The sequence below is a fragment of the Zootoca vivipara genome, chromosome 7, assembly GCF_965207765.1.
Source record: "Zootoca vivipara chromosome 7, rZooViv2.hap1.1, whole genome shotgun sequence".
Lineage (NCBI taxonomy): Eukaryota > Metazoa > Chordata > Lepidosauria > Squamata > Lacertidae > Zootoca > Zootoca vivipara.
Genome location: NC_142590.1, coordinates 31,222,948 through 31,249,858, shown reverse-complemented (window position 1 = coordinate 31,249,858; position 26,911 = coordinate 31,222,948). Strand labels below are relative to the sequence as shown.

The 26,911-nt window shown below is 41.5% G+C and overlaps 1 protein-coding gene across 2 annotated transcripts in view; it reads left to right on the top strand.

The window, feature by feature from the left end:
- Positions 1-26,911, top strand: part of LOC118088795 (serine/threonine-protein kinase TNNI3K) — a 175,262-nt gene that overhangs the window by 109,446 nt on the left and 38,905 nt on the right. For both annotated transcript variants that reach the window (XM_088673904.1, XM_035122872.3), the window contains 4 exons: positions 15,519-15,571; positions 17,854-17,906; positions 19,259-19,391; positions 24,135-24,244. In XM_088673904.1, the coding sequence (XP_088530030.1) occupies positions 15,519-15,571; positions 17,854-17,906; positions 19,259-19,391; positions 24,135-24,244 (349 nt within the window). The remainder of the gene's footprint in view (positions 1-15,518; positions 15,572-17,853; positions 17,907-19,258; positions 19,392-24,134; positions 24,245-26,911) is intronic.

Genomic DNA, 26,911 nt, shown 5'->3' with positions numbered 1-26,911 from the left:
CAGACAGACCTCACAAGAATCCATACTATTGGGAAAATTTGGTAGTTGATGGCCCCAAGAGGGTTAGCCAAGGGCTGAAAAGTTCTCCTACCCCTGGATTAGTGTGTATGAACACTTAAAACAAGGCATTTGTGCAAGGATTTTCCAAGAAAGCTGCCAGAGCTTTTATGTAAAATCTCTCCTTGCAGAGGGGAGGAGTTGTGAGCGGGAGCCATTTCCCGCGTCACTGTGCCAAGCCCTTCAGCGAGCCAATAGGGCTGGCTGGTGGATGGGGTTTAGCCGCATTTAAGCGGCCACGGCAGTGTTGAGTCCCCATTCGATTTCCTATGCTCTTGACCTTGCTGTGGACTTCGGTTGGTTGCCCAGGGGGCCTGGTAGGAGTTTTTACCCAATTGGCAAATTGGCACCAGCCTCTTGGTTTTTCGCCTACCTCGTAGCAATTTGTCACAACTTTTGGTATTGGCAGTTAAGCATCGGAATATGTGTAGTGTGTTGGAGGGCAGGTTCTGGCCATCACCTACCCTCCCCCCTTTTGGGTATTCCGTTAAAGGGATCCAGCAGTCGTGGATCCTGTCCGATGCCCTGCTGGGGCTAGGGCCATGGCATGACCCCCGGTGACATCAGAGGAAGCTTCCAGTTGTATTTGCATCAAAACAAGCTCCTCCCACTGGTTGTTAACCCTCAAATGACTCCCCGCTGAGCGGGGTGGAGTCATGTTTAGCTGTTTTATCCAATGCCTAAGCCAATACCACTCACATGCTGTAACCAATAAATTTGTAGCCTTATTTTGCCCATTAACCTAAAATACATGTGTCTTATTTAACACCATGCGGGCAGTGGGTCCTCGACTCACAAATTTGTGTTTGTAAGTACAAACAAACACTAACTCTCAACTATAGTTTCATGGAATAACACGCTGTGTTTGGTACGCTAATGAACAGTGCTATTTTTCTAGAAAAAAGAGGTGCTAGAACTCACTATGAATGCCTCCCTTGTTATCTTATAATGACAATGGCACCCACCTGAGAGGTGCCGAAACTGAGTTCTGGCTTTATAAAAAGAGCCTTTCCTGTCACCTATTGGAAGTTTGGGCATCACCAGGCAAGGCAATCAGATACATTTATAGCTCCTTTCAACTCTTGGGGAATTTTTTTTTTTGCTTTTGTTTTCTTGTTAATGCTTGCAAAATAATTTATTTCCTGCAATGCAATCAAGCTCAATTGACACTCACCCATGTCGAACTAAAAGTTAAACAAAGCAAAACAAAAGGTTAGAATGAAACAGCCCAAAAAGGGGGAAAAAGATGAAAGAAAAAGCTGAATGTCTTATTTAGCTTCTAGATATTTCATGTGCTATAAACCACAGAAATGTAGGGGCATAAGCAATAAAGGGAATATTAGCCAAACTCTTGAAAAACAAATATTCCTGATCCACTCAAATAAAGTTATGTGCTATTTATTAAAAGCTGCTGTTTGCTAGAAACATAAACTCTGGTGAACAAGCCCCTCTAGACTCATTTGCAAAAGCTTGCGAGCTCAGACGACTGCTGTGTATCTATTAGGTCTGAGCTCAGAAACAAGCAGAAACACTGCCAAGATTTACCCTGACCTACTCCTGACCTTCCGAATTCAAATTGCTCCCTGAACTAATACCCTTGCTACCAAAACAAGATGAGGGTATACTTGACATGCGGCTCCAGTATTGTAATCACATTCCCAAGCAGGCATCTTCTGGAGTTGAGATAAAGAACAGTGTGTGAACATGCGGCCGTTGAACTCTTGCCAAGTTCATATCCTGGTCTAAAGGATACAACTGCCATGTTTTCGATTCATTTAATGGCATTTTTAAAATCAATCCTGCCTTTGTGTTCACCTTCCAGGAATGTTTGAGGCTGCTAGATTTTCAAACTTTCTTTGCTGAATATAAATTGTCTCACCTTTACATATGGATGGAAGGATCAGCCAATTTCTGGTCTGTCAGTTTCACATACGTTAATTCATAAGTCTATTCCGTTTTCACATTTAACTGGAAATATTTTTTTTAATCTGAATGAAAATTTGTATATAAAAACACATACTTTAACACAAAATGCATATTTACAAATGTATTTTTATATCAGCATGCATATTTCTACATGTGTTTCCCCCCAAAATATGCATTTGATCATATGTTTCATTGCATTTTTGAGCCGAAAAGCATACTACAAAATTGGGGAAAATGCAAAATCTGAAGGATAAGTTGCATTCCAATCCACACATTAGTCTGGGAGGTATGGAGCAGAGCAGGTCCATTTTCATCAAAACCTGAATTCCTTCAGCATCCCTTCTTGTAGATTGGAAAAAGTAAATCTGGTAATAACACCATGAGTAGCACTTAGTAACATATAGTTTTCCACTAAGATTCACTCCTCCCAGAGAACTATTTCCCTTTTTAAAGCATAACTGGAGCATAAAGGACCCATTTAAACAGAACTGGGAATAATCCAATCTGGTATTTGTGAAACAATTTATCCGTCTCCTGGCCATAGCTGCCAAGTCTCCCATTTTCCCTGGGAAACCCCCGTTTTTCCAGCTGTCCCCAGCCGAAAAAAAATGAATTTTTTTGTTTTCTCCCGGTTTATTCTGGCGCGACGGCCATTTTGGAACTGGGCAGAGCATGCTCAGAAGCGGCTTTTGATGCTGCTCTGCCCACTTCCAAAATGGCTGCAGCGCGTCTTCTGGTGCGACGGCCATTTTGGAACTGGGCACAGCAGCATCAAAAGTCACTTCTGAGCATGCTCCGCCCAGTTCCAAAATGGCCGCCGCGCTACTTCCGGTATGCTACTTTCAGTCCGGTCCCTTATTTTTCAGAGAGCAACTTGGCAGGTATGCTCCTGGCATCCCTTGCCCAGTGTGACTCAAGTGTGATAAAAAGTTTGCACGGTTTCACTCACGAGGAAAAGGGCACTCTTTTCAAAGACTGTGAAGCACAGACATCTACTTTAAATATGACAACATAGATTTTAAAATAAAGATCTAAAAGAGCCTAGCCACTATATGTGAAGAAACAGAATGCACAAAATTTTCCAGCTCCCAAACCATTATCTGGACAGCAAGGTATACCTTTTCAGTTGGTCTCTGTGACTGGAAGTAGCACTCACCAGGAGAAAATATCTGATATTTGGTTTCGGAGAGAAAAGTGCTGACAAAAAAAGGGCTGAGCTCTTATCTGTCCATTTTGTGCTTTGAATCTTCCTTCATTCTGTGGGGGTTTGGTGCAACCAAAGTTGGATTGCGCCACATCATGACTGGTTTCAGAATTCATGAAAGCATATTACCTGGCATATGGTAAGAATAGATGAATGTGTGAACTGACTCTATTGAAAATTATGAGGTTCAGCTGTTGTATTTGATTTCAGCTGTTGTATTTGATTCAGTCTCTAAGTTGTATTTGATTCATGATAAGTCAGTCATGCAAGCAAGAAATATACCATTTGATGTTGTAGTCACTGAGTGATGAAAATGCATGTGTGAATTATGTGTGAATCATCTCTATTATTATGGTAGGAGATGTATAGAATGGTGCTGGGTTCAAGGCATTATGGAAAGTGCAAACTGGCATTCAGGGTGACCGCACTGCTAATAGTGAGTCCCACTTCCTAGAAACTAATTGGAGAAATTCAGTGAAATCAGCCCCAAATTTCTCTGTCCACAATTTCAATAGCCACACAACTGTGTTTTATTCCACTTTCTGAGCATCATCTTCCCAGAGTTTAAATTGTCACTTATTATTATTATTACCGTGTTTCTCATATTATAAGACACGTCTTATATTTATTTTTTCCTCAAAAAAACACACTATGGCTTATTTTCAAGGGATGTCTTATTTTTTCCTCCTCCTCCTGCCGCGGCCGGCATTGCTGCTGCGCTTATCACTATGTCTTATTTTCGGGGTATGGCTTATATTCCTTGAATGCTTAAAAATCCTGCTATGGCTTATTTTATGGGTATGCCTTAAAATATGAGAAACAGGGTATTATTATTATTATTATTATTATTATTATTATTATTAACAACCACAATTCAAAATACAGCCAGTGATGAACAAAGATTCTCAACAAAACTCAGGAATACTAGCTATGATCTGAAAACAAAGCCCTTACTTTTTTGGCTCTAAGTAACTTCAGTTAACTTAACATGCATTGTGGGAGGTAGGTTGTGTGTGTGTGTGTGTGTGTGTGTGTGTGTGTGTGTGTGTGTTGCTGCTCACTTCGTCTTCTATGGTCATGAAATAGGGGGGGGGGACAGGTAAAACATAATTTTGGGCTTTCTATATTCTGACTATAACATAATATAAACTTAAACTCCAGAATGTGTATCTGAAGAAGTGTGCATGCACACGAAAGCTCATACCAATGACAAACTTAGTTGGTCTCTAAGGTGCTACTGGAAGGATTTTTTTTTTCATTTTGATATAGTTCACTTGGTTATTTAGGGCTGTCATTTGCTTCTGACTGTGATAATACCCATGAGATTTTCTACTGTGAAGTTCTAAGTCCAATCCTTTAAAACCCATATTTAGTTTGTTTAAATCAGCATATTCATAACCAGCTGAATTTGCGTAGCTTCATGTATTTTGGGAACTGTGGTGCTCACCATCTTGATGTTTATAGAAAACACTGAGGTACAACTACAGAAAAAGGTTTCATATTGGAAGCATGTTTGTTTAAGTATAGTATTCTGGGAGGAAAAAATACCAAGTGTCACTTTTACCTTTATAGATAAATTCCCCACCACCACCACCACACACAAACACATCTGTAAACCTTTATAACACAGATAGAGAACTCCCATCAAGACTGGTCAAGACTGATAGGCGCTGTAGTCCAACAGCATCTTGCAGGGCTACAGTTTCCTCGTCCCTGCTTTATAACTCATCTAGATGTTTCAAAGACATCCCAGAAGCCTTTGCTGACCACAGCTGAGAGTTTAAACTGCTGTGCTATGCAAACTACTGTATCTGAGCTTAATTAGCAATCTTATTTATTAATGGATCTTCTATGCAGTGAATAATGAAAAATGTCAGAGGCATTCCAGGGAAATGAGTTAAAGTGTCTGCTGCTGCTCTCTGTCATCAGAGTAGGTAGGGTATTCATGGCGCCCAAGACTACACTGACCAAATGCTGTTCTAGGCCATGCTTGGGACCACACAATTTCTCTCTGTATGTTAAGAGAGTACACATCCAAGTTGAGGACAGGACAACATACTGTTTCATGTTCCAAACTCCACCGATTGGTGGATTCCGCTGTGTGGTGCTGTCCAGTTTGGGCTTCCTTTGGAGGAGCGGACACTTAAGACATTCAATTTTTTTTTTTATTCTGTAGAGCTAAGCAGATGTTGTTGGGCTACATCACTCACCAGCTGATGGGAGTTGAGAGTCTAACATTTGGATGGCCACAGGTTAGCCACCCTGCTCTCTAAAAAGTATGTTTAGGATTGTATTCCAAAATTACAATATTTCCAATGATGATAAAAACTGTAATTATTGTTTCTCTTCATTTAAGAAAATCCAAGATAGCATTAATGTATGGACCACAGGGAAGAGAAATGCAATCAAAATGAATATATTCCCTAAATTGATTTTACAAAGCATGCACATTCATATTTCTAATGATTTGCGCTGGAGTGCCAACTATTTTTAAACAAATGTATTTGAATGGAGAAGAAATCTACATAAGGAAATTATATATGATTAGGAAAAAAAAAGAGGTTTAAGCATATTGAATGTTAGCTGGTACAGTATTACTATCCTAACTGATTAGTGTGGGTCATGCAGTGGCTGAAAGATGTGAATTGTTTTTGCCTGTCTTCATGTCAGCACCATAGGGACACTATTTTGCACGTCCGGGGTAAGTATAGGAAAACTTCAGAACCTGCCAAATCCTCAGTTGCAACCATCATAAAAAAAAAAAAATCTGGAGGAACATTTGGTAATTTTAAGCTTTGGCAGAAGTGTGGACAAATACAAAAAGTATGTTTGAAAACACTGTGATATGCTCTTATCTAGTAATGAAAGAAATAAAAGCACCCCTTTTTCTTTACTGACAAATGTATTTTTTCCTATTAACTCAAACCTGGGTATATAATATATATCATACTAAAATGGGCTTATTTTAGAACAAGATTCTTTTTAAATTTATTCTGTCCTTAGGAATATTTCTTAACCACCAACTTTTGTTGTTGTTGTTGTTTAGTCGTGTCCGACTCTTCGTGACCCCATGGACCATAGCACGCCAGGCACTCCTGTCTTGCACTGCCTCCCGCAGTTTGGTCAAACTCATGTTCGTAGCTTCGAGAACACTGTCCAACCATCTGGTCCTCTGTCGTCCCCTTCTCCTAGTGCCCTCAATCTTTCCCAACATCAGGGTCTTTTCCAAGGATTCTTCTCTTCTCATGAGGTGGCCAAAGTATTGGAGCCTCAGCTTCACGATCTGTCCTTCCAGGGAGCACTCAGGGCTGATTTCCTTAAGAATGGATAGGTTTGATCTTCTAGCAGTCCATGGGACTCTCAAGAGTCTCCTCCAGCACCATAATTCAAAAGCATCAATTCTTCGGCGATCAGCCTTCTTTATGGTCCAGCTCTCACTTCCATACATCACTACTGGGAAAACCATAGCTTTAACTATACGGACCTTTGTCGGCAAGGTGATGTCTCTGCTTTTTAAGATGCTGTCTAGGTTTGTCATTGCTTTTCTCCCAAGAAGCAGGTGTCTTTTAATTTCGTGACTGCTGTCACCATCAACCACCAACTCATTTTCTAAAAATGCTATGGTGATGTACAATATAAGCATTAAGCATCATAAAATTATGAAGTCATAACATACAAAACAGATGACCAGGACTGAATCAAATTAATTCTCTAAAAATGTTTGGTGAAACAGAAATGTTTTCAGCAGAGCTAATGCAAATTAGTTCTGGGTCTACTTAGAATTAATTTTCATGAAAAGAAATTGTAAATGGACATATGGGATAAGGATAAAGGAGGAATGTATACAGATTAAAGGGTCATCTTTCTCCAGGCGCCTTTAAAGACCCTACAATATGGGGAACATGCAGAGATGTTATGAAACAAAAATCCAAGTGTTCAACAGGACTTCTGTTCCAGATCTTCTGGAACAGATTTGGGAAGAAGGACGCAAGAAGAAGAAGCCCCATTAAGAGCAGATGCCCACTCGCCCTAAATTGCACCACACCCTTTTTGTTTTTTTTGTTTGTTTATACAAATATCCGTCTGAATATATATAATACATTTCTCAGTGTCTTTACCATTTTAAAATGATTCTTGATGAAGTCCTAAAGTTCTAGGGTGATATGCTAAATAGGTTCATGTCCAGGGAGGGAACAGGAAGAAAATTGAGAGAGTGGTGTAAACAGTGGTTAAGGGGCTGCCGTTCTATTGAGCGAAGGTGCATAACACCCTCCTTTTAGTTGCTCCGCCTTTAAGTCAGATAAAAATAGCCTCAGATTCTGTAATCACAGGAAAATGTACAGAAGAAGCCAGCACAAAGGCGTGTGGGTAGCAACAGAGCTCCAGGAGTTTATTTTCCTGCAGTTCTTTATGCATGTTTGAAGTGGTTACACATCTTCATTCCATATGGATGTGAGAGACAAATATGCCCAAGCCATTGTGCTTTTTATTCCCCCCTGACCCTTTCATTTATTTATTTATTTATTTTTAAGGAGTCACTTTTAGCACATCCTCAGATGCAAGCAGGTTTAAACCATTGGAAGCTCATCAGGCAAAATGTAAAACTGTGGTTCTGGACACTGACGTAGGAAACCGCTCAGGCACCGGGAGTGGCAAACATGACGCTTACCTGGGGGCGGGGCGTCGCTATGTAGCGTGCATGTGCAGCATCACTACGTACGATGCATGCGTCACTATGTAGCAATGCTGCACATGCATCGCTATGTGGTGCACATGCGCAGCGTCACTACGTGCGGCGTATTGACGGATTGATGCATGCAGCACTAAGTAGTGACGCTGTGCATGCATCATTCATGGAGCTGGGAGCGGCGGATGCGTGGAAGGGGACGCTTCTCCCCGCCAGCCTCCAGCCTCCCAGTAAAAAGTCTCACTCAGCGCGGCAGCAGCTGGCTTGCTTGCTCATCTGCTCAGCCGGTGCACGCTTTGCTTCTTCCTTCCTGCTGGGCGGAGCCGCGGAGACGAGGGGCGGGCCAGGGAGACCTCGCCTCCACGGCTCCGCCCAGCAGGAAGGAAGAAGCAAAGCGCATGCTGGCCAAGCAGGTGAGCGAGCAAGCCAGTCGCTACTGCACAGAGAGAGGCTTTTTACCAGGCGGCGGGGCTCAGTTGGGAGTCGTGGGGGGGGAGTGTCACCCCCTTCCAGGGTGGCACCCTGGGCGGACCGCCCCAACGCACCCCCTTGCTACGCCCCTGGTTCTGGATAAATAACAGCTTCTCAACTGCTCTTCAGGAGGAGCGTCTTCCAATTGATACTGAAGCTTACCCTCTCCCTTGCTTCTTTCCAACAACAAAAAAGTGCCTGTGTCTGAATGCCTTGAAATCTATACATTTAACCTCCCTAGACCTTTCGCCTCTGCTTTGCTTACTCTCATTTCCTCCTTTCTGCCCAAACTCACTGGGCCTCTTCAGTAACTTCACATATGAGTGATTGTTACTGCATTCAGAATGCTGACCTTGGAAGTTTAAGTGGTATAAGAGAACACACAAAAAGATGAGCTGGATAAATAACAGACTGGAAATATACAGTTAAGGGATTTTTTTTTGGGGGGGTGTCTTTCTTCAATTTTGAAGGCAATGCTTGTGTCCTTAAAACTGAGGAACTGACTGGTACTAACCAGATTCCGTGACAAGTAAAAATCGGCTTGGATTTTATACTCATTACAGGTTCAATCCTGAGCTGTTGTGGTGCAGCGTTAGTCATCAAATAAAATCCCGAGGTCTCTCAGGGCATCCATTAGGCTACATCAAATTTATGTCATTTTGATCAGAACCTCACACATACCTGGAAGCGAATCGCAAAAACAGCAAACAGTGAGGTGACTCCAATCAAAACAAAAAAGGCAGTTTATTTCAAAATGAATGGTATTCGTTTACTGAACCTTAAGGGCCAAGCTAGTCACTTAGAGCAGAACATGGGCCACTGCTGAACAGATCTCAGTGGTAGCAGTGTGTGCGTGTGATTCCAAGAGCAGGATTGGTGGGTGGGTGGGGGATACTGAATATCTCAGGTATAGGGATATTGTAAGATCAGAAGAGGCAGTCAGGCTGTTTCAGAACTCGGTGGAAAAATAGCTGTGGCACTGAGTAATGACTGGCTGGAGGGGGTCGCTAGGGTTGCCCGACTCAATAGAGGACAGGACTTCTGTGCCTTTTATTGCCCTGCTCTCTTTTGAGTCTGGAGGCCTTCAGGAGAGACCAGCAGACCCTTTGCTTGGAAATTAAACAAGGGGTCTGCTGGTTTCTCTTGGGGGTTTCCGGACTCACAGGAGAGCGGGGCAATTAAGGGCACAGAGGTCCTGTCCTCTATTGAGTCCTCTAAGGAGAAATGTAAGGTACTACACTTGGGCAAAAAACATGAAAGGCACGAATACAGGATGGGTGACACCTGGCTTGAGAGCAGTACATGTGAAAAGGATCTAGGAGTCTTGGTAGACCACAAACTTGACATGGGTCAGCAGTGTGATGCAGCAGCTAAAAAAGCCAATGCAATTCTGGGCTGCATCAATAGGAGTATAGCATCTAGATCTAGGGAAGTAATAGTACCACTGTATTCTGCTCTGGACAGACCTCACCTGGAGTACTGTGTCCAGTTCTGGGCACCACAGTTCAAGAAGGATACTGACAAGCTGGAACGTGTCCAGAAGAGGGCAACCAAAATGGTCAAAGGCCTGGAAATGATGCCTTATGAGGAACGGCTTAGGGAGCTGGGTATGTTTAGCCTGGAGAAGAGAAGGTTAAGGGGTGATATGATAGCCATGTTCAAATATATGAAAGGATGTCATATGGAGGAGGGAGAAATATTGTTTTCTGCTGCTCCAGAGAAGCGGACACGGAGCAATGGATTCAAACTTCAAGAAAGAAGATTCCACCTAAACATTAGGAAGAACTTCCTGACAGTAAGAGCTGTTTGGCAGTGGAATTTGCTACCAAGGAGTGTGGTGGAGTCTCCTTCTTTGGAGGTCTTTAAGCAGAGGCTTGACAGCCATATGTCAAGAATGCTTTGAGGGTGTTTCCTGCTTGGCAGGGGGTTGGACTGGATGGCCCTTGTGGTCTCTTCCAACTCTATGATTCTATGATTCTACATACAGCGACTAGCAATAAAGGTGGATTTAAAGATGATTGTTTTTAAGGCATCACATTTCATCCAGGTATCCCTTCACCTTTATAAACCAAAACACAAGCTGACATGCACATTTTGGTTCTTATCTAATTACCACACCGTCTCTGTAATATTTCAGTTAAGAGCCCTTGTGGTCTGCTTGACCTAAACTGGATTAACAGCCATTCCTTTTCCTCAGGGGGACACAGGAAACTGTAGTTCTATGAAGGAAATGTATATCTTTAATAGGATTCACCAAACTAAGAATTCCCAGGGTTCTTGGAAGGAAACTATAAAAGTTGAAATGGTACAAAACAGATGCCCTTGTGTATTGTTGATATATTCTTTTCCTGTTCCCTCACCCCTCTGTGCCAGGAAGAGACAAATCCATTATGAAAAGGCACATACCTTTTAAGACATTCAATCGGTATGGAGACTTCTGAGCCTCTTGGGAGGAATACTATTATCAGTGGCAGAGTTAAATTTATTCCCTAGTGTTATTAACACACACACCCTACATACACACACATCTCTTGTTACATTCCCTAGTGTTGTGCAAACTGAACGTAAAGAGGATAGTGTTTTGTTCACATTACCCTCAATAAATGGGTTTAACCACAATACAAATCTCATAATTCACCTCTTCGGTCCCAGTGGTTACAGGACAAATCCAGTAGATTTAGCAGTAAGCCTTAAATACACCTCGACTGACAGATGTAGGAAAAGTTATGGTTCTGCAATCCTTTACCTTTATTGGAGTTTTCTGTTGCTATGGTTTCAAAGATTTAATTGAAATCATTTATTTTATTTATTTGTTTGTTTATTTGTTTATTTATTTACTTCCTCTGTAATACTAATGAGTTTTATCAATGGTTCCTCTCAGACTATTTATGACTGGTCTGCAGTCCTGAATTGAGATTCTGACAGGAAAAAAAGCAAACAGAAGAAAGGACAGAGAATCATGTATATTCATGTACATACTTAAAAACAAACAAACAGGGGTAGTGGTATTCCCCCTACTCTAGTTACAGCATGGGTGGCTTGATATTCTCAAGTACACACACCTTATAATACAGATTCAGGTATGTAGCCATGTTGGTCTGATGCAGTCAAAATAAATTTAAAAATTGTCCAGCAGCACCTTAAAGGTAAAGGGGCCCCTGACCATTAGGTCCAGTCGTGACCGACTCTGGGGTTGCGGCGCTCATCTCGCATTATTGGCCGAGGGAGCCGGCGTACAGCTTCCAGGTCATGTGGCCAGCATGACTAAGCTGCTTCTGGCAAACCAGAGCAGCACATGGAAACGCCATTTACCTTCCTGCTGTAGAGGTACCTATTTATCTACTTGCACTTTGGCATGCTTTCGGACTGCTAGGTTGGCAGGAGCTGGGACCGAGCAACGGGAGCTCACCCCGTCGTGGGGATTCTAACCGCTGACCTTCTGATCAGCAAGCCCTAGGCTCTGTGGTTTAACCCACAGCGCCACCTGCGTCCCCCTTATGTTCCTACTTAGCCATAACTTTCACTGAGTGACCTTGGGCAATCATCCACAAATCCTCACTCTTAACTTCTTAACCAACTCGGAAAGTTGTTGTGAGGATAGAATGGAATAGGAAGGAGATTCACAGTCTTGAGATCTTTGGATGAAATATTAATACTACCGTAATAGTAGTTGTAGTAGTAGCAGCAGCAGTAATAATAATAATTTATTACTTGTACCTCTCCCATCTGACTGGGTTGCCCGGACAAGAAATAATGCAGTAAGTAAGTAAACAAACAAACAAACATTGGGACTTTGTAGAGAAAAGATGGGATGTTAGAGGTTTATTTTTGTAAAAACAAAACAAAAAAACAGTGAAAATATAGTAGAAAAAGTGAGATGGTCCTCTCTCTTTCTCTCTCTTGTGAGCATCATGAATAAAATTAATTATTTTTCACGAAATACATTTATAACTTACATAATTTTTGACACAAAACATGGTAAGACAGCTACTAGCTGGTTGAGTTGCTACTACCCCTTGAAAGTGTCACCAAAAAAGTCTTTCCCATAGTGGCAGCTCCATAATACTATGAAAGCAGAAACTTAGGAATGTCAGTATTTTTGCTTGGATGAATGGGTTCCACATGATGGAGTGATATTCAAAGCAGCAAAGGAGCATTTAAATATTACTTCTTTCACGTGGAACAATGTCAGATATCTAGAGTGGTACTCATAGAAGAGTGGTGCATTTATAATAGCAGTGTTTCTAGTTCGGAAAGAACATGGTGCCAAGCTATTGAAATGCCTTCTGCACTTTCCCTGGTTTCCAGTTACTTTTGAGTGATTACACATTGGGGAGATGTGTTTGTAAACTAATGGCTTTAATAATGTGATGAGATTGAAAATGAAGCCTAATTACCACAGCACAGCTGACCCTTGGAATGCTTCCAGATGTGCCAGGGGCTATGCCTCTCCAATCATGCAGGTTAATAAATTTCAGCAGTGCATCAAGAAGTGATCCCACTTCACCGGACATCTAATTTTCTCAGTATGGCAGGCAGGTACTGTGTGCCTTTTGGGGACAGCCCTTTTAGAAAGATGAAGTACACAGCAAAATATTGTAGCTAAGAGTGGCTGATTAGGCAGGATCAATAGCAAAACTTTACAATTTTTAAAAGAAATATCTCCATTCGAGAAGGCGTTCTTAGAGAAAAATGTTCAATGGAGAACACATGGATAACGTGGCCAGTACAGGCAAGCACCCTGCCCAGATACCCACCTCAACTGCTCTCAGAAATCTTCCTTCTCAAATACAGAAACCCGACTCTCAGCTCAGCTTAAGAGTCTGTGCTATATCGAGCTGGCCATCCAATTAACAGAAAAGGAAGTAAACAGAATGTGTGATCAAGGACAAGGTGAGATCCAAGGTCAGAAAGTCTTCAGGAACCACATTTTCTCATGTGTGTGCATGTTGTGGCTGTAGAGAGAGAGAAGGGGGGGGGGGATAAGTTAAAGAGTTTAGAGTATTGAGTAAGACAGGGATGGGCAACCTCTGACCCTCCAGATGTTGGGCTGTAGCCTAGAAGCATCTCAAGGGAGACGGACAAGTTCTCCATCCTTGAAGTAAGAGATACACCTTCAACAACAGTAACAAGCTGGATAAATATCTGAAATATCAAACAGATACCAGGTGGCCGAGGTACCATTTCAGATTTTCAGTAGTGGGCAAGGTTCACAGGGTTGTATCCAATTATATCTCTTTAGGCTTTGTTGAGAGAAGGTTCTTTAATTCAGTGGATATTTCTTTAAGAGGGAGGCAATTTTCACAGATTCCACCCATGTGGCTCTTTTCCCAAATCTACTAATGGGAACCCTCTAGAACAGCATGGGAGGTTCATGTTGGACTCCAGGCGAAAGGGGGGATTTGTGAAAATCATCTCTCCTCCCTTCAGCTCATGGAAGCCTCCCCTGGATCAAAGAGCCCCGTTAGTGGAAGGACACAGCCCGTGGCAAAGTGTCGAAAGGCCTGCTTCTTTATATATTCAAGATTAAATTGCAGCACAGAACTTTTAAGAGAATTTGATGCAGCAACTTCACTTTAGACTTCAAAATATAGATATTCCTGAGAAATAATCACATGGGCTGAAATAAGATGTCCCCTTATGTTCACTAAACAGAGCCTTGTATTGTTTTTGTGCTCTTATGTGTGGCTTTAAGTATTTCAGGAACCACTTCATACTTTATACAGCAGTTGGGTTATATCAGTTGTGGACAGCTGTATTGTGTATGAAGGAAAAGTGGAAGCATATATTGATAGGGGCCAAAGACTATGGACAGCTTAGCTGCATGTAATATGCCCAAATGTGTCTCTCATATAAAATCAAAACCCTGTTCATGCTTGTTTTGGGGTTTGTTTGTTTGTTTGTTTGTTTTAAAAGAAATGTCCTTGCCAATGATTTGCACTATTGTTCACCTAAAATAACTTCAATAAACTAGCAGAAAAGCATCATCAGGAATAAATGCAGAGCAAGTGGAAAGACTGGAAAATCTAGTTGCGTTAACACTAGGCCAGTCTGGTTGTGTTCACTAGGGTTGGGTTTTCAGAACCTATCCAACCTGTGAATCACCTATGCTGAGAGCTGGGTGAAGCGAATGGGAAAATGAAAAGTGTCTTCTGGCCTCCTTGCCCTTTCCACCAACATCCGGATGTCATGGTAGCTCACAAGGCCTGACATTCCTCAGGTCATAGTGTGACTTTTGCCATGGGTGTTTTTTTTTCCTCTCATGGTGGTATCAACACTGACGGAAGCCTGACAGAAGGTGCATAATGTTTGTTAGGTCCTTTTGCCACCATCTACCAAGCCATTCTGAATTTGTGAATCTTTCCTTGAATAGGTTGGTGGAGGTTTCCACCATTACATGCCAAATATGCTCTCAAGGCCATGCTCGACGGGGGTCTAATGAGGATATGATTGTGAAGATTACCTCATCATAAAGAGATAAGATTCATGTAAATCCTTTACGAGGCTACAAGCTTTCTTATGCAAAGTAGAAAGGGAAATGAACAAAATCAAAGGACAATGATTGTCTGTCAAATTAAATAGGGAGGAAAAAATGGAAATTAGCCTTTTGAGATTGGTCCAAAATATCCTCCTTATGAGCATCTTACAGTTGCTGGCAGTATCCTGCTCACAGCTGGATTCCATGGGCTTTTTCATGGGCTCATTTATGCCATTGTAAATTAGGAGTAGTCCACTTTATCTAAGTGGAGCTGAACTGAGAGGATAATCAGGCCTTCTGATTTTATTGAAAGGTTATCACTGGGTTCAGTCCAAAATGTCATCATCTTCATTCCTTCTAGGTAATGCTGTCACATAATTAATAAACCTGTTACAGATGATCTTCCACTAATTAGGAGATGTACTTGTTCTACTACTAATTAGAGAATGACTCTGACATTTGGACTTACTAAACTGTCAGGATTTTTTTCACCCTCCATTTTTTTATATTGAACAATTTTTGAATCATGGTAATAACTGTAGGATCTAGCTAAAGACTAAACCTAAGACTCTGTTTAGGTGTAATATAAGAGAGAGCAGGAAACAGCCTAAAATTCCTGATCATGTTGCACACATCCGTTTTGAAGACAATACCATTCCCCAATGCCCAATCTAACAACTTCTTCTTCTCCACAGTCACAATATCCTCCTGTACGAAGATGGTCATGCTGTTGTTGCTGATTTTGGAGGTAAGAGATTGGAAACAAAGAAACCCCCAGTATGTTTTGTAACCTCTCTGGCAAGGCTGAGCAGATTTTGGACTGCAAGATCTGCTGCTACTGTTGTTAAACAATTGGGAATCACTAATCCTTCTCTATCTACAGTGGTACCTCGGTTTACAAACACAATTGGTTCCGGAAGCCTGCACTTAACCTGAAGCGTACTTAACCTGAAGCGAACTTTCCCATTGAAAGTAATGGAAAGTGGATTAATCCGTTCCAGATGGGTCCGCGGAGTACTTAAACTGAGAATACTCAAACCAAGGCGTACTTAAACCGAGGTATGACTGTATTGGAAATTATGACATCTACCAGTAGACCCTAATCTACCTCTTGCCCATCCCTGCTCTAGGGCAGAATTGGTAGCCATTATGTGGAAGATGGTTGATATCATAAGCCACAGATTGATGAAGAAGCCACAATGACGTTTAATGTCTTTTATCTCTTGCATTATTAGAGTTCAGTTGTTTTTATGTGGTAGGCTAACAAGTGAAGCCTTTGATATAGTTTGCTTTCTTTTCTTTGTTAAGTTTAAATTATTTACTTACACTCAGTTTAATAAACAGAAGGGGGAAACAAAACAGATGAATCTGTTAAAGGGGGTTGGGGAGGTGGGAATCAGTTATCCAGATCTAAAAACAAAGAACAAATTTCCATACGAGAATCAAGTAGAACAAATGGAAGTCATAAATTTCCAAGTAATATAAATGGGTTTACATTATCGTGAACCTTGTTGCCACAATAAATTATAAAGACACTCTATTTTTCCACCCAAAAATGTTATCTGGCTGGCTTCCTTTTCTGCTTCTCCCCATATTTGTGAACTTAACCATACAGACAATATCCCAAACCTTAATTAGCTATTAATAGCTGATTTCTTCATTATCTTCCAGTTATAACAGTTGATCATTTTGGCACCCATCAATAAAATGTCAAAAACTTTTTCAGCACCCAGAAATAGTATTTCACAAGGTTGTTTTGTTTACTTGATAATATGATTGATATATAACACTTCACAAATGTTTGAAGATAATTTGCATTCTTTAATAAATCTGGTCTGATCATCTCCAACATATTACCAGTAGTTGACTGTATTTAATCTACAGTATTTGATTCAGTAATGCTATAGGACAATATGACTGGGCTTACCTGGACTGTTTTTATGTATAACCACCATTCTTGCTAGTTCCCATGTTCTGGGGAGTATATAACTAGAAATAATTTCATTCAGTATCTCCCATAAGAGATGTTCAAGTTTATTCAGGAATATTTATAATACTCAGCTGTAAAGGCATATGGATCAGAGGCATATTATTTTGTAACTCACTGTTTTTCCCTGTTCAGAGATAGTTAAAGAGGCTTTTCAATATCGGGTCGAGTTTGGCATGGTACAAAGGCCTGAATAACATCTTTCTTAGGACGATCAGATATACAAAGTTTCTCAAAAGAAAGAGAGATTGATTTGCAATGTCATTAGATCTTGTTACACTTTCATTCCTGTTGTTTTTGATTATACCAGGTTATTATATTGCTTCTGCAGTTGCCCTGCTCATCTTATTCCCAATCCTGTTATCTGCTACCTTCCCACATATGTTTTAGGTGTACTGCTGGTATATATGGGGTCAAAGCCAGAAAAACTAGTTTGTAGGCAAATAGAGCAAGGACTTGTGCTATATAAGATCTTGATATACTGTGATTATAAGTTGGGTAATTACTGTTGGTCACATATCCTGTGGGGAACAAATGGAATGGGGGGTGGGGGAAAATGGGCAAAAGCTACTGATTACTGATCTCCTATTCCAATCATAATTTTAAACAGGCAATGCAAATTTATATTTTGTAATCCAATGATCTTCCTTATCTGTACTGATGCAGAAAAATCCATTGGTTTAAAAATAAGCCCAGCCTCTTAAAAGCCTATAAATAGGCTGGCTTGAGTTTTTGAGAGATGCTGGTATGACATCATACTGATGGCTTCTGGCAGGGCATCCATTTTTTTTGGTGGTGGATGTAAATCTGATTTTGAATAACTGAAGTATTCAAATACAAATATTAATTATTTAATGCAAGCATTTTAATTAATGCTGTCCTTGACAAACAACGCCATGATTACATTGTATTTCCATTTGAACTTTATACAACTTGAAAATATATGTGCATTTTTGTTCTTTTTAAAATACTTTGGTTATCCTGTACTCAGTGATGCTTATTTAACTGCTCTCCCTCCCTTTTGTTTTGCTTTTACATTACAGAATCCAGATTTCTGCAGTCTCTGGATGAAGACAATATGACAAAACAACCTGGGGTTTGCCTATTCTTTCTCTCTCATTACAAATAATTACTATCGAATGTATATGAAAATCTAGCAAAGGAGCAAGAAATAAGATTAGGGTTTTCTTCTTCCAGCATACATGCTATTGTATAATGACAGTGTATGCCATTTGTTTGCCATGTCAATTTTTGGCAAATGGGTTGAGATCAATGAAGATTAGTGGGTACAAAATGTTCCCTCTGCTTTGCACTCAGAAATAAATTTCTAGTCTGCAACAGTAATTGGCATTGGAATTTGCTACTTATATTAGTAGTTGTTATATTAGTAGTTCAGAATCATCTTCAAACTGTTGGCGGGCAAGTTCCCCCGGCACCCAGCATTGTAATTGTTTTTCTGAGATTTCATGAAGAACTCTAAGAGGGAGGGATTGTTGTTTTGTACTGAGAATTCTTTGAGAAGGTTTGGGATGTTGGCTTACCAGTGAGAAGCCTCCATTCTGAACATAGCCTCTGACATAGTGTCACCTCAGGGCATTTCAGGAAATGTAAATGGAAGCTCCTGGCCAATGCAGAGCATTGCTGTTGCCTACCACCACTGCCGCCACTGAAACTTTCCTTCCTTCTCTCAGACTAGGAGCTGTGAAGAGCAGACTCTCCAAGTGTCTCCAATTTTCCAGGGACAGTCCTGGATTTACAGAAGCCATCCCGGTTTCTGATTTGATCCCAGAATGTCCAATTTTTCTTAGGACATCTCTATTTTCATAGGAGAAATGTTGGAGCTATGCAAACCCTGAGCAAAGGAGATAAGTAGCTATACAGAAGGCTTCCTCAACCTCGGGCCTCCAGATGTTTTGAGTCTACAATTCCCATCATTGGTCCTGCTAGCTAGGGATCATGGGAGTTGTAGGCCAAAAACATCTGGAGGACCGAGGTTGAGGAAGCCTGCTATAAAGCCTTTAGAAGACATCTGAAGGCAGCCCTGTATAGGGAGGCTTTTTTACTGTTTAGTGTTTTATTATGTTTTTATATGTTGGGAGCCGCCCAGAGTGGCTGGGGCAACCCTGTCAGATGGGTGGGGTATTATTATTATTATTATTATTATTATTAAATAGGACTGTTTTCATTGGAGAAATTTTGTAGGGTATGGAAGTGCATCCTGGTTTTATGCATGAAGGGAGGCCCACATTGCAGTTTGAAACTCAATAAAAGACTTGGGAATCTGTTACGCAGGAATAATCTGATCACCATTCTCCCTTCCTATTAAAAGAATTGTTTTGTGAACATATTGCCAGAAAGCAAAGAGAAATGAAGCTGGAGAATCCCGTGCCCATGTGAAGAAGAAAAAACATACCATTAATGCATTATTGATGTTGTCTTGATGTACAGAACCTGCGCTGGATGGCCCCTGAAGTATTCACACAGTGTACTCGCTACACTATAAAGGCCGATGTTTTCAGCTATGCCTTGTGTCTCTGGGAACTGTTAACAGGGGAAATTCCATTTGCTCACCTCAAACCAGGTAAGATGCACAGCAAGCTAGCATCAAGATTGCTTCTTTCTGGTGCACAACAAAGAAGCTGCTTTGTATAACATTAACTCAGCTTTTAGTCAAATGTGCATTTGTTTTAATTTTGCATCGTGGGCTTTCAGTTTCCACGTAGAACTGTAAAGCCGGTGTTTTGCAGTCAGCCACAGTATGCGCTGAAATCAATGTTTCGTCAAGGAAAAAGAATTATGCAGGCAACTTAAGAGTCTGTACTAGCTTTTACCCTAAGGTGCTTTCTCAAAACTAAGCTTATCAGATGCCTGCAGTATTTCAGGCTTACTAGAATGTTAATATATATTTTTCATGCATGCATCGCTGAAAATGTACTGCGAAACAACAAGGAGATCAAAGCAAGAAAGCCGTTGTGAGCAAAGGTGCCCTGATTGCCTCGACCCAGTGTGACATCATAGCCAGATCGTCTTGACACAGTGTGACATCACCGCCGTTCACTCTCCACTGGGAAACTTTTAGAGCCAAAACTGTGCATTGAATGAGCTACCAAAGGCAGCAGAAAACTGCTCCAGTTTCTAATGAATGCTGGTTCAGAATGTACTTGAACTTTATTTTTTAAATGGCCCTTTAATCTACATCTAAATGGGGCTGTTTGCTGGGGGCGGAGAGTCCTTTTGTTGTTTCAGTTATAGCTGGATGTTATCAGGTTCAGGTGTTCACTTCATCACAGGGACTGGATGCTCCACACACTGACTGAACCTGGGGGGGGGGGAAGCAAACATGGGGAAAGTGGTCTAACAGGCAAGGGAAATGCTGCAAGTGGGCTCCCTGGAGCTGACTTGCAGAGGGACATAGCAGAAAAGGCGTGGGAAGGAGAGTTCCAGAGGAATCCAAAAGTGTCTCCTTCCCTCTGCCCAGAAGCCTCCTCCGATTGAAAGTTTTATCAGGTTCGTGCTTGTTGTTATTTACAGTCAAGTACTTTAACAGGGCCAGGCACTTTCTAAACATCGAGAAGCTTGCAGTCTGGAGAATTCCCCTGAACTTTCCTGTTCTAAGCATGACTCCATTGATTCTCACTAATTAGCTCCACTTGTCTTGTGCAACAGCCATTCATTCCATTTTCCCCATTTGAGACAGCCAGGGTGCTTAGCTTTTCAAAGTCATTATTCCTCTGATGCATTTAAAGTTATATATTTATTGACCCTATTTGCTCGTTCTTGGTTGGTGGAAAGCCGGAGAAAATTCTCCTCTTCCCAAATACTCCGGAGATCTTATTAAAACAAGATCCACCTCTCTTCTGCCACTTATGGAATTATGATCATTTTACTAGTTCAATGCTTTTTGCTTTCTCTCCCTACACCTTTTTTTAAATAAAACATACTATTTTCTTTTATTGGTGGCTTTACTGGGTATTGTATTATTAATACAATTTTGTTTGCAGGAATTTCTGCATCCTTAAGCTTTTTCTTTTCTTTTTTAGTTCGTATCATTTCTTTGTACTGATTTGTTGAAGATAAAATGTTGTCACAATCTGATTTCAGAATTTGATTTCCCAGGTTCTTATAAGCATTTGCCCTTCATGAAATAAATACCAAACTTTTAGATTACCATACTTTCCCATGTATAAGACCAGGCATAGGCAACCTTGGCTCTCCAGATGTTTTGGAACCAAAACTCCCATGATCCCTAGCTAACAGGGCCAGTGGTCAGGGATCATGGGAGCTGTAGTTCCAAAACATCTGGAGAGCCAAGGTTGCCTATGCCTGTATAAGACTATGTGTTTTTCTTTTAAAAAATCATGCTAAAAAGTGGGGGTCTTCTTATACATGGGTAGTGCACAGGGTAGACATTTGATTGGTTGCTGCCATGGGTGTCAGTGGCTATTGTGCGTATTATTGTTTGGTGCATCAATGGGTGATGTTGATTGGCTGCCACTCCAGTAGTTGGGTGGGTGATTGGCAGCTTCTGGCGGTGATGGGACAGACGGGAGGCGGATTTTGCGACTCATGTGGGTGAGCGGTTTTTGGCATCCCCCACCCCACCCCAAAGCTGAACAACTCTGTGCAATCCTCCACAAAAAGAAGCTCAACAACTCTGTGCCATCTCCCCCCATTTTCTTAAATTTGAGTCCCCCCCCCCCAAATAGGTGGCGTCTTATAGACAGAAAAGTTCGGTAGTCTTCATGGTTTTTTATTTTGTTTCTACAGTTTACAATAACATTTCCCACCCCCTAAAAAATCAAGTATCTGCTCTAGACTGATATATTTGCCAGAACATTTTTTTGTAGCAAGCAGTTCCATAGCTCAGCTTTCCACAAGCTAAGCACAGACATTTTCTCCGAAGGTGTTCTGACCTAGCCTTCCCATTTGGGGCAAAATGTGCTGATCCCAAAAATCCAGTGGAGAAGGCTTTATATTTGATTTTTCTCTCTTCCCACCTCTACATGCTTCTCAAAATATTTTTATCCACCTCCTGTGATTTCTTCTCACATTCTCCTTTCATACTCAGGTTAAACTTTATCTCTGCCTTCCTGCTAGTTTCTTCCATCCCTCCCCCCTAATCTTTTTGCATTCATTTCTTCCTCCTTGTCCTCTGCTTTTCTATTCCCAGTTTGTATAATAATTGCAATGTAATAACATTTTATCTCACTTTCTAATTTACTTTAATACCTCTTCAGGCCCTTCAGAGGAGGGAGACCTTCCTTCCCTCTTCCCCTGCTGAACTTCTATCTCCCAGCCTCATTTAGTCAACTTAGAAAGAGTTGCTGGTGCTGGCATTAGCAGGGCTAGTGGGCAAGGTGGAGGCAGTGGGCAGACTGTGGCACTAAGGCCCAGCTGAAAGTGCCTCAAGGCCCATCGGTGGGGCCCATGTAATTGTTTGTGAATCGCTGGAATAGGCATTCAGATTAAGAGACAATCCCAGGCACCTTTGCATGATACCAGGATGTTCTAAGGCTCCCTTTATGTGAAACTCTGCAAGATCTGACAGTGTACCCCGTCCCAGACTCAAGCTAGGTTCTGTGTCCAGGTGAGAACCAAGAGTGGCCCCCACAGAGGGTAAGTCATTATCTGGTCCGGACCCTGTCGCATATCCTTCCCTGTGAATTTCTCTTGTTTGCCAGCTGTCAAATCCAGAACAGATGCTTACCCCTCACCCATCCCAAGTTGACCAGGGTATCCCAGAATTTCCAGAGGCTATGTTCTGGCATGAATCAGCTGATTTGTGCCAGAACACTGGACTGAAAGACACTCGTTTTTTGATCTCATGCTCTTGCAAAAGTCAGCTGGACCCTACAAGAGCTTGGGATAAAAATATGAGCATCCCAATTCTGATCAGTAGGGTGTTGTAGGGTATATAGATGCAGGATTCCAATTATTAAACATTTCATGACTCTTCTGAAAGCTTCCAGAAGCAAAGGGAAACTGTACTTTCGTTTCTTACAGATATAAATGCATAAGATTTGCAGAAAGCTAAGATTAACCACAAAGCGCCTTTTGACCCCAGATGTTAACATAACAATCTTTTAAAAAGAAATGCAGCTTGGCTGGAGTGCTGAACTGTGATGAATTTTTCAACTTTTAAAAATAATACAGGGAGCCAGATGGGAAGGTGGAAAACAAGCGCATTAGTAAGAATAGAAGAGTGAATAGGCCATGTAGCTGAGAAACTGTTTAGGTTTTATAATACAGGCATAATTGAAATAAAAAGGTAACAACCCATTACTTAAGCACTAAGTGCCAACCAATTAGACTACTGCAATAGTGTTTATCAATCAGAGGCAGCCCACATTGGGTAGTTAAAGATCTGCCGTGAAGATGAATTACACATAATGACTAGTCTAAATCTGAGAGATTAAACCATTTGGGAACATCAGAGTAGCTTCCTTTTAAAATGGGCATTACTATGTGGCTGTAAAAAGGTCATTTGGTTCTTGGAGACACCACAGGGGCATAGACTATGGCCATGCAAGTGTTCAGAACCCTCTTTAGATTTCTTACATTATCTGTAATAGTTGCATAGCAAAACCCACTTGAGTATTTGTATGATGAATGGAAATACTGAAACTAACAGAAAAGTTTAGATTCCAGTTAAACAAGGCACCTAAACGTGGATGCATGATTTGCAGCTCAGGACTTGTGCATAAATTAATGTTTAGCTCCTTTGCTACTGTACCAGACGGTAAGTATATATTTATCGCTGGAGAGCTGCAGCCTTACCTTTTAAGGCCTACTAGATATAATTCACTACGATTCATGGGTCATCTACCAGGGACTAACTGCAGCCTACCCCTCTCATAACATGGTAACAGATGGCAAGAATACCAAGTTAAACGTAGCGTACATACAAAATTTAAATGTGTACCAGCCTGAGTTTGATGCTATCATTCCGAAATCTCATGCTGATTAGAGAAATTACTGAGGCATAGTTTCCTCAATGAGTGAATAACTGAGAGAAGTGGAGGAAAGGGGAGTCTCTACAAACATCGCTCATTTGAAGGAATATTCATTAAATCAGATAATATATACCTGGATTAAACTCATCATCCATTTGTTCCTCTTGTTAAGAGATGTTGACTTCCTACCAGGTTCATAAGTAATCCTACAGATTGCAAATATAAGGCCACTGCAAGAGTAACGCCCATAAAATTTGGTTGAAGGCATTGCTACTGAGGAGAGGACTGACTTTAATTGTTGGCTTTGTTTCCTTCACCTGCATTTTTGGAGGGGCAATAATTCCTCCTCCTTGCCATTTTCTTATTTACAGCGGCTGCAGCAGCAGACATGGCCTACCATCACATCAGACCTCCAATAGGCTACTCAATTCCCAAGCCCATCTCATCATTGTTAATGAGGGGCTGGAATGCATGTCCTGAGGTAAGTGGCCCCATTTCTTAATTTTCCAAGCAATATAGGCCACTGTTCCTTGATGGAGAATAGAAAGTAGGACTGCCTGCTCATTTAAACATCAGACACCTGAGGCCTAGGTCCATTGCTCTGTTTTTCCGTTTCTTTCATGGAAGGATATAGAACTGTAGTTTTAATCTGTTTTCTGCTAATATTTCCTTGCAGGTGCACATACAAAAAGGAAACACAGGGGTGGGATCATGGATGGTTTTGTTAATGTTGTGCCCGAATGAAGATTTGACTGTTGGACCTACTAAATATGATTCCTAGTCACTGGCTTTTGTCTAGAGAGAGTAGTGCTTATGTGGATGACCAGCAAATTGACATGCTAGTTACCCAAAGCTAGACACCCGCCATGCTGTGATGATCACTACTCATGGACAATTGTCACAACTGGCATTGGGGCAGTCTTAGTCTTAGGGAAGTTGTTGTCTCTGTCTCTCCTCGCAATGCTGGGGTATCCCATTAAAGGAATCTGGTGTTGCCTATGCCCTTATGCTGAGTCAGGGGCCAGGGCCAATGGAACACCCTCAGATGGCAATTCCTGCAGGGGTCACCCTATTTGATGTAAGTCTTAGGAAGCCCTGCTCCCGGATTGACTTGTGTTTCGACAGGTGGGCTGGAAGTACTTAATTGCCCCATGTGCAAGCCCAAACCTCTTTCATCTGTATGCAATAAAGTTGTGGCCTGTTTTGATCCAAAATCAGTCTACATTGTCCTTCAATTCTCTTGGGGGTTGGGGACAGAGGAGCCCAGTGCCTTGGCCTGCAATGCTTCCTGCCTATAATCTGATACTTAAGTACAGAGATGTCGTTTGCACTGGCTTGTACACTTCAGTTTCAACCAGCAGGGCTGGTTTGGTTTAGGCATTCTTCAATAGGATGCACAACATGGCACCAAGCTACTGCTATGGTTGTCACTTTTTTTCTGGCCCTCCTCCTGTGTCTTTTAACAGCTGTTCCATACCCAGAATTTTAGCAGGTAAAGCTTTTTCTGCAACTGATCTCCATGCCAGGAAAACTCACCTGCTAAATTTCTGTCCATCGGGCTATGAAGCCAAAGGAAGAAGGCCAGCAAAGAAAAAGAAAAAGGTTAGTAACCTAGATATGGAGTGACCTGTCATACAACAAATTGATTTAGCTGGAAGTGAGAAAGTAGCCCGGATCAGCCCAGCTGTCAGTCAGATTCTCTTCTCTCTGTACAGTCTGTGAAATACCACTGCCATTTCCCTTCTGGCTTTTCCGTGACTCCATCTTCGTGCAGCCTACTCCTCCTTCCCTTGGAAAACAGAAATGCTAAACCCAGATGATAATATATTAGCTCCTGCAAGAGATCAGTCCTAGATTGTTGATATGGTAATGAGATATTTATTTTCCAAAACCTTAATAATAATCAAGAGCCTTTCGGATCTGTTTAAAGCCTTTTGTTACTACTGGATACCTGGATACTCTTTAGCTGATTATTTTCATATTTATTTTATTTCTTGGTGGGGCAACTAGAAGAGAGAGCTCCACCTATTGTTTAAAAACCATTAAAACTATCTCTGCATAAAAGAGCAAATCTGGCAAGCCACGTCAAGAGACATACGTTGTTTTCCTACTTTTTCACTTTCAATTATTTTTAAAACTCCATATTTTAATTAGCAGATATTAGAAATTAAAACAACCTTCGCGATGGCAGGGTGCCATGGTTAGAACAGTTGTGCTGTCTTGGCAACAGGCAATCTAGATGACAAGGGAGATAATAAGGGAAGAGACTATCTTCCTTCCCAGACTGGCCCAACCTAGCTGACAAATATCAGGTAAAGGGGAGGGGACCGGAGCTTGCTGAAAGAAAAGGAAAAAAACACAAGCAAACTTTTAAAATAAATATTTAAAATAAGTAGATTAGATGCATGTTTTATACCCTTCCATTGCCCTTTCCTTAATCCCAGCAGGCTTGCAGAAGAGAGAGGAAAAACTCTTCATAGCTCAGTAAGGCTCACTTCCCACGTACAGATCAAGTGCCAAGGAACCAGTCTTCCCCATAGTTAGAGTGGTGTGGTGGTTATAGTGTCGGGTTAGAATCTGGGAGACTGGGGTTCAAATCCCTGCTTAGCCACAAAGCTTTCTGGGTGGGTGACCTTGGGCCTGTCACCAGCTCTCAGCCTAACTTATGTCACAGAGATTAATGTGGAGAGGGGGAGAACCATGTATGCCACCTTGAGCTCCTTGAAGGAAAATTGTGATGCAAATGTAATACAGATATAAAGAGTCCATGCTGGTAAACAAGCCAGTCAGTTGTTCCCAATATTCCTCCTCCATCACCATTTTGTGACTGGGTATGGCTTGTTGCTGATGCACAAGCCATAAGCACCAAAAATGCTTCTTCCGGGGTGGAAACTAGCCAGTCCCAGTTCAAAGTGTGAGACAGGCCTCCTTTCCTACTCCTGTTCTGGCCACAGAAGGAGCAGACTAAGGAGCCAGCTGTTTGCCCAGCTTCCACGTCATCAGACACACACACACACAGCCAGGAACAGAAGCTCATCTGTGAAGATGCTGCAAGCAATTCCCCAGAAGGGTTCTTACAGGATATTGCTGCTTTCTGCCTTCTTAAAAGGCTCAGTGGTGCTTTACTTGACCACACTGGGTCCTGCAA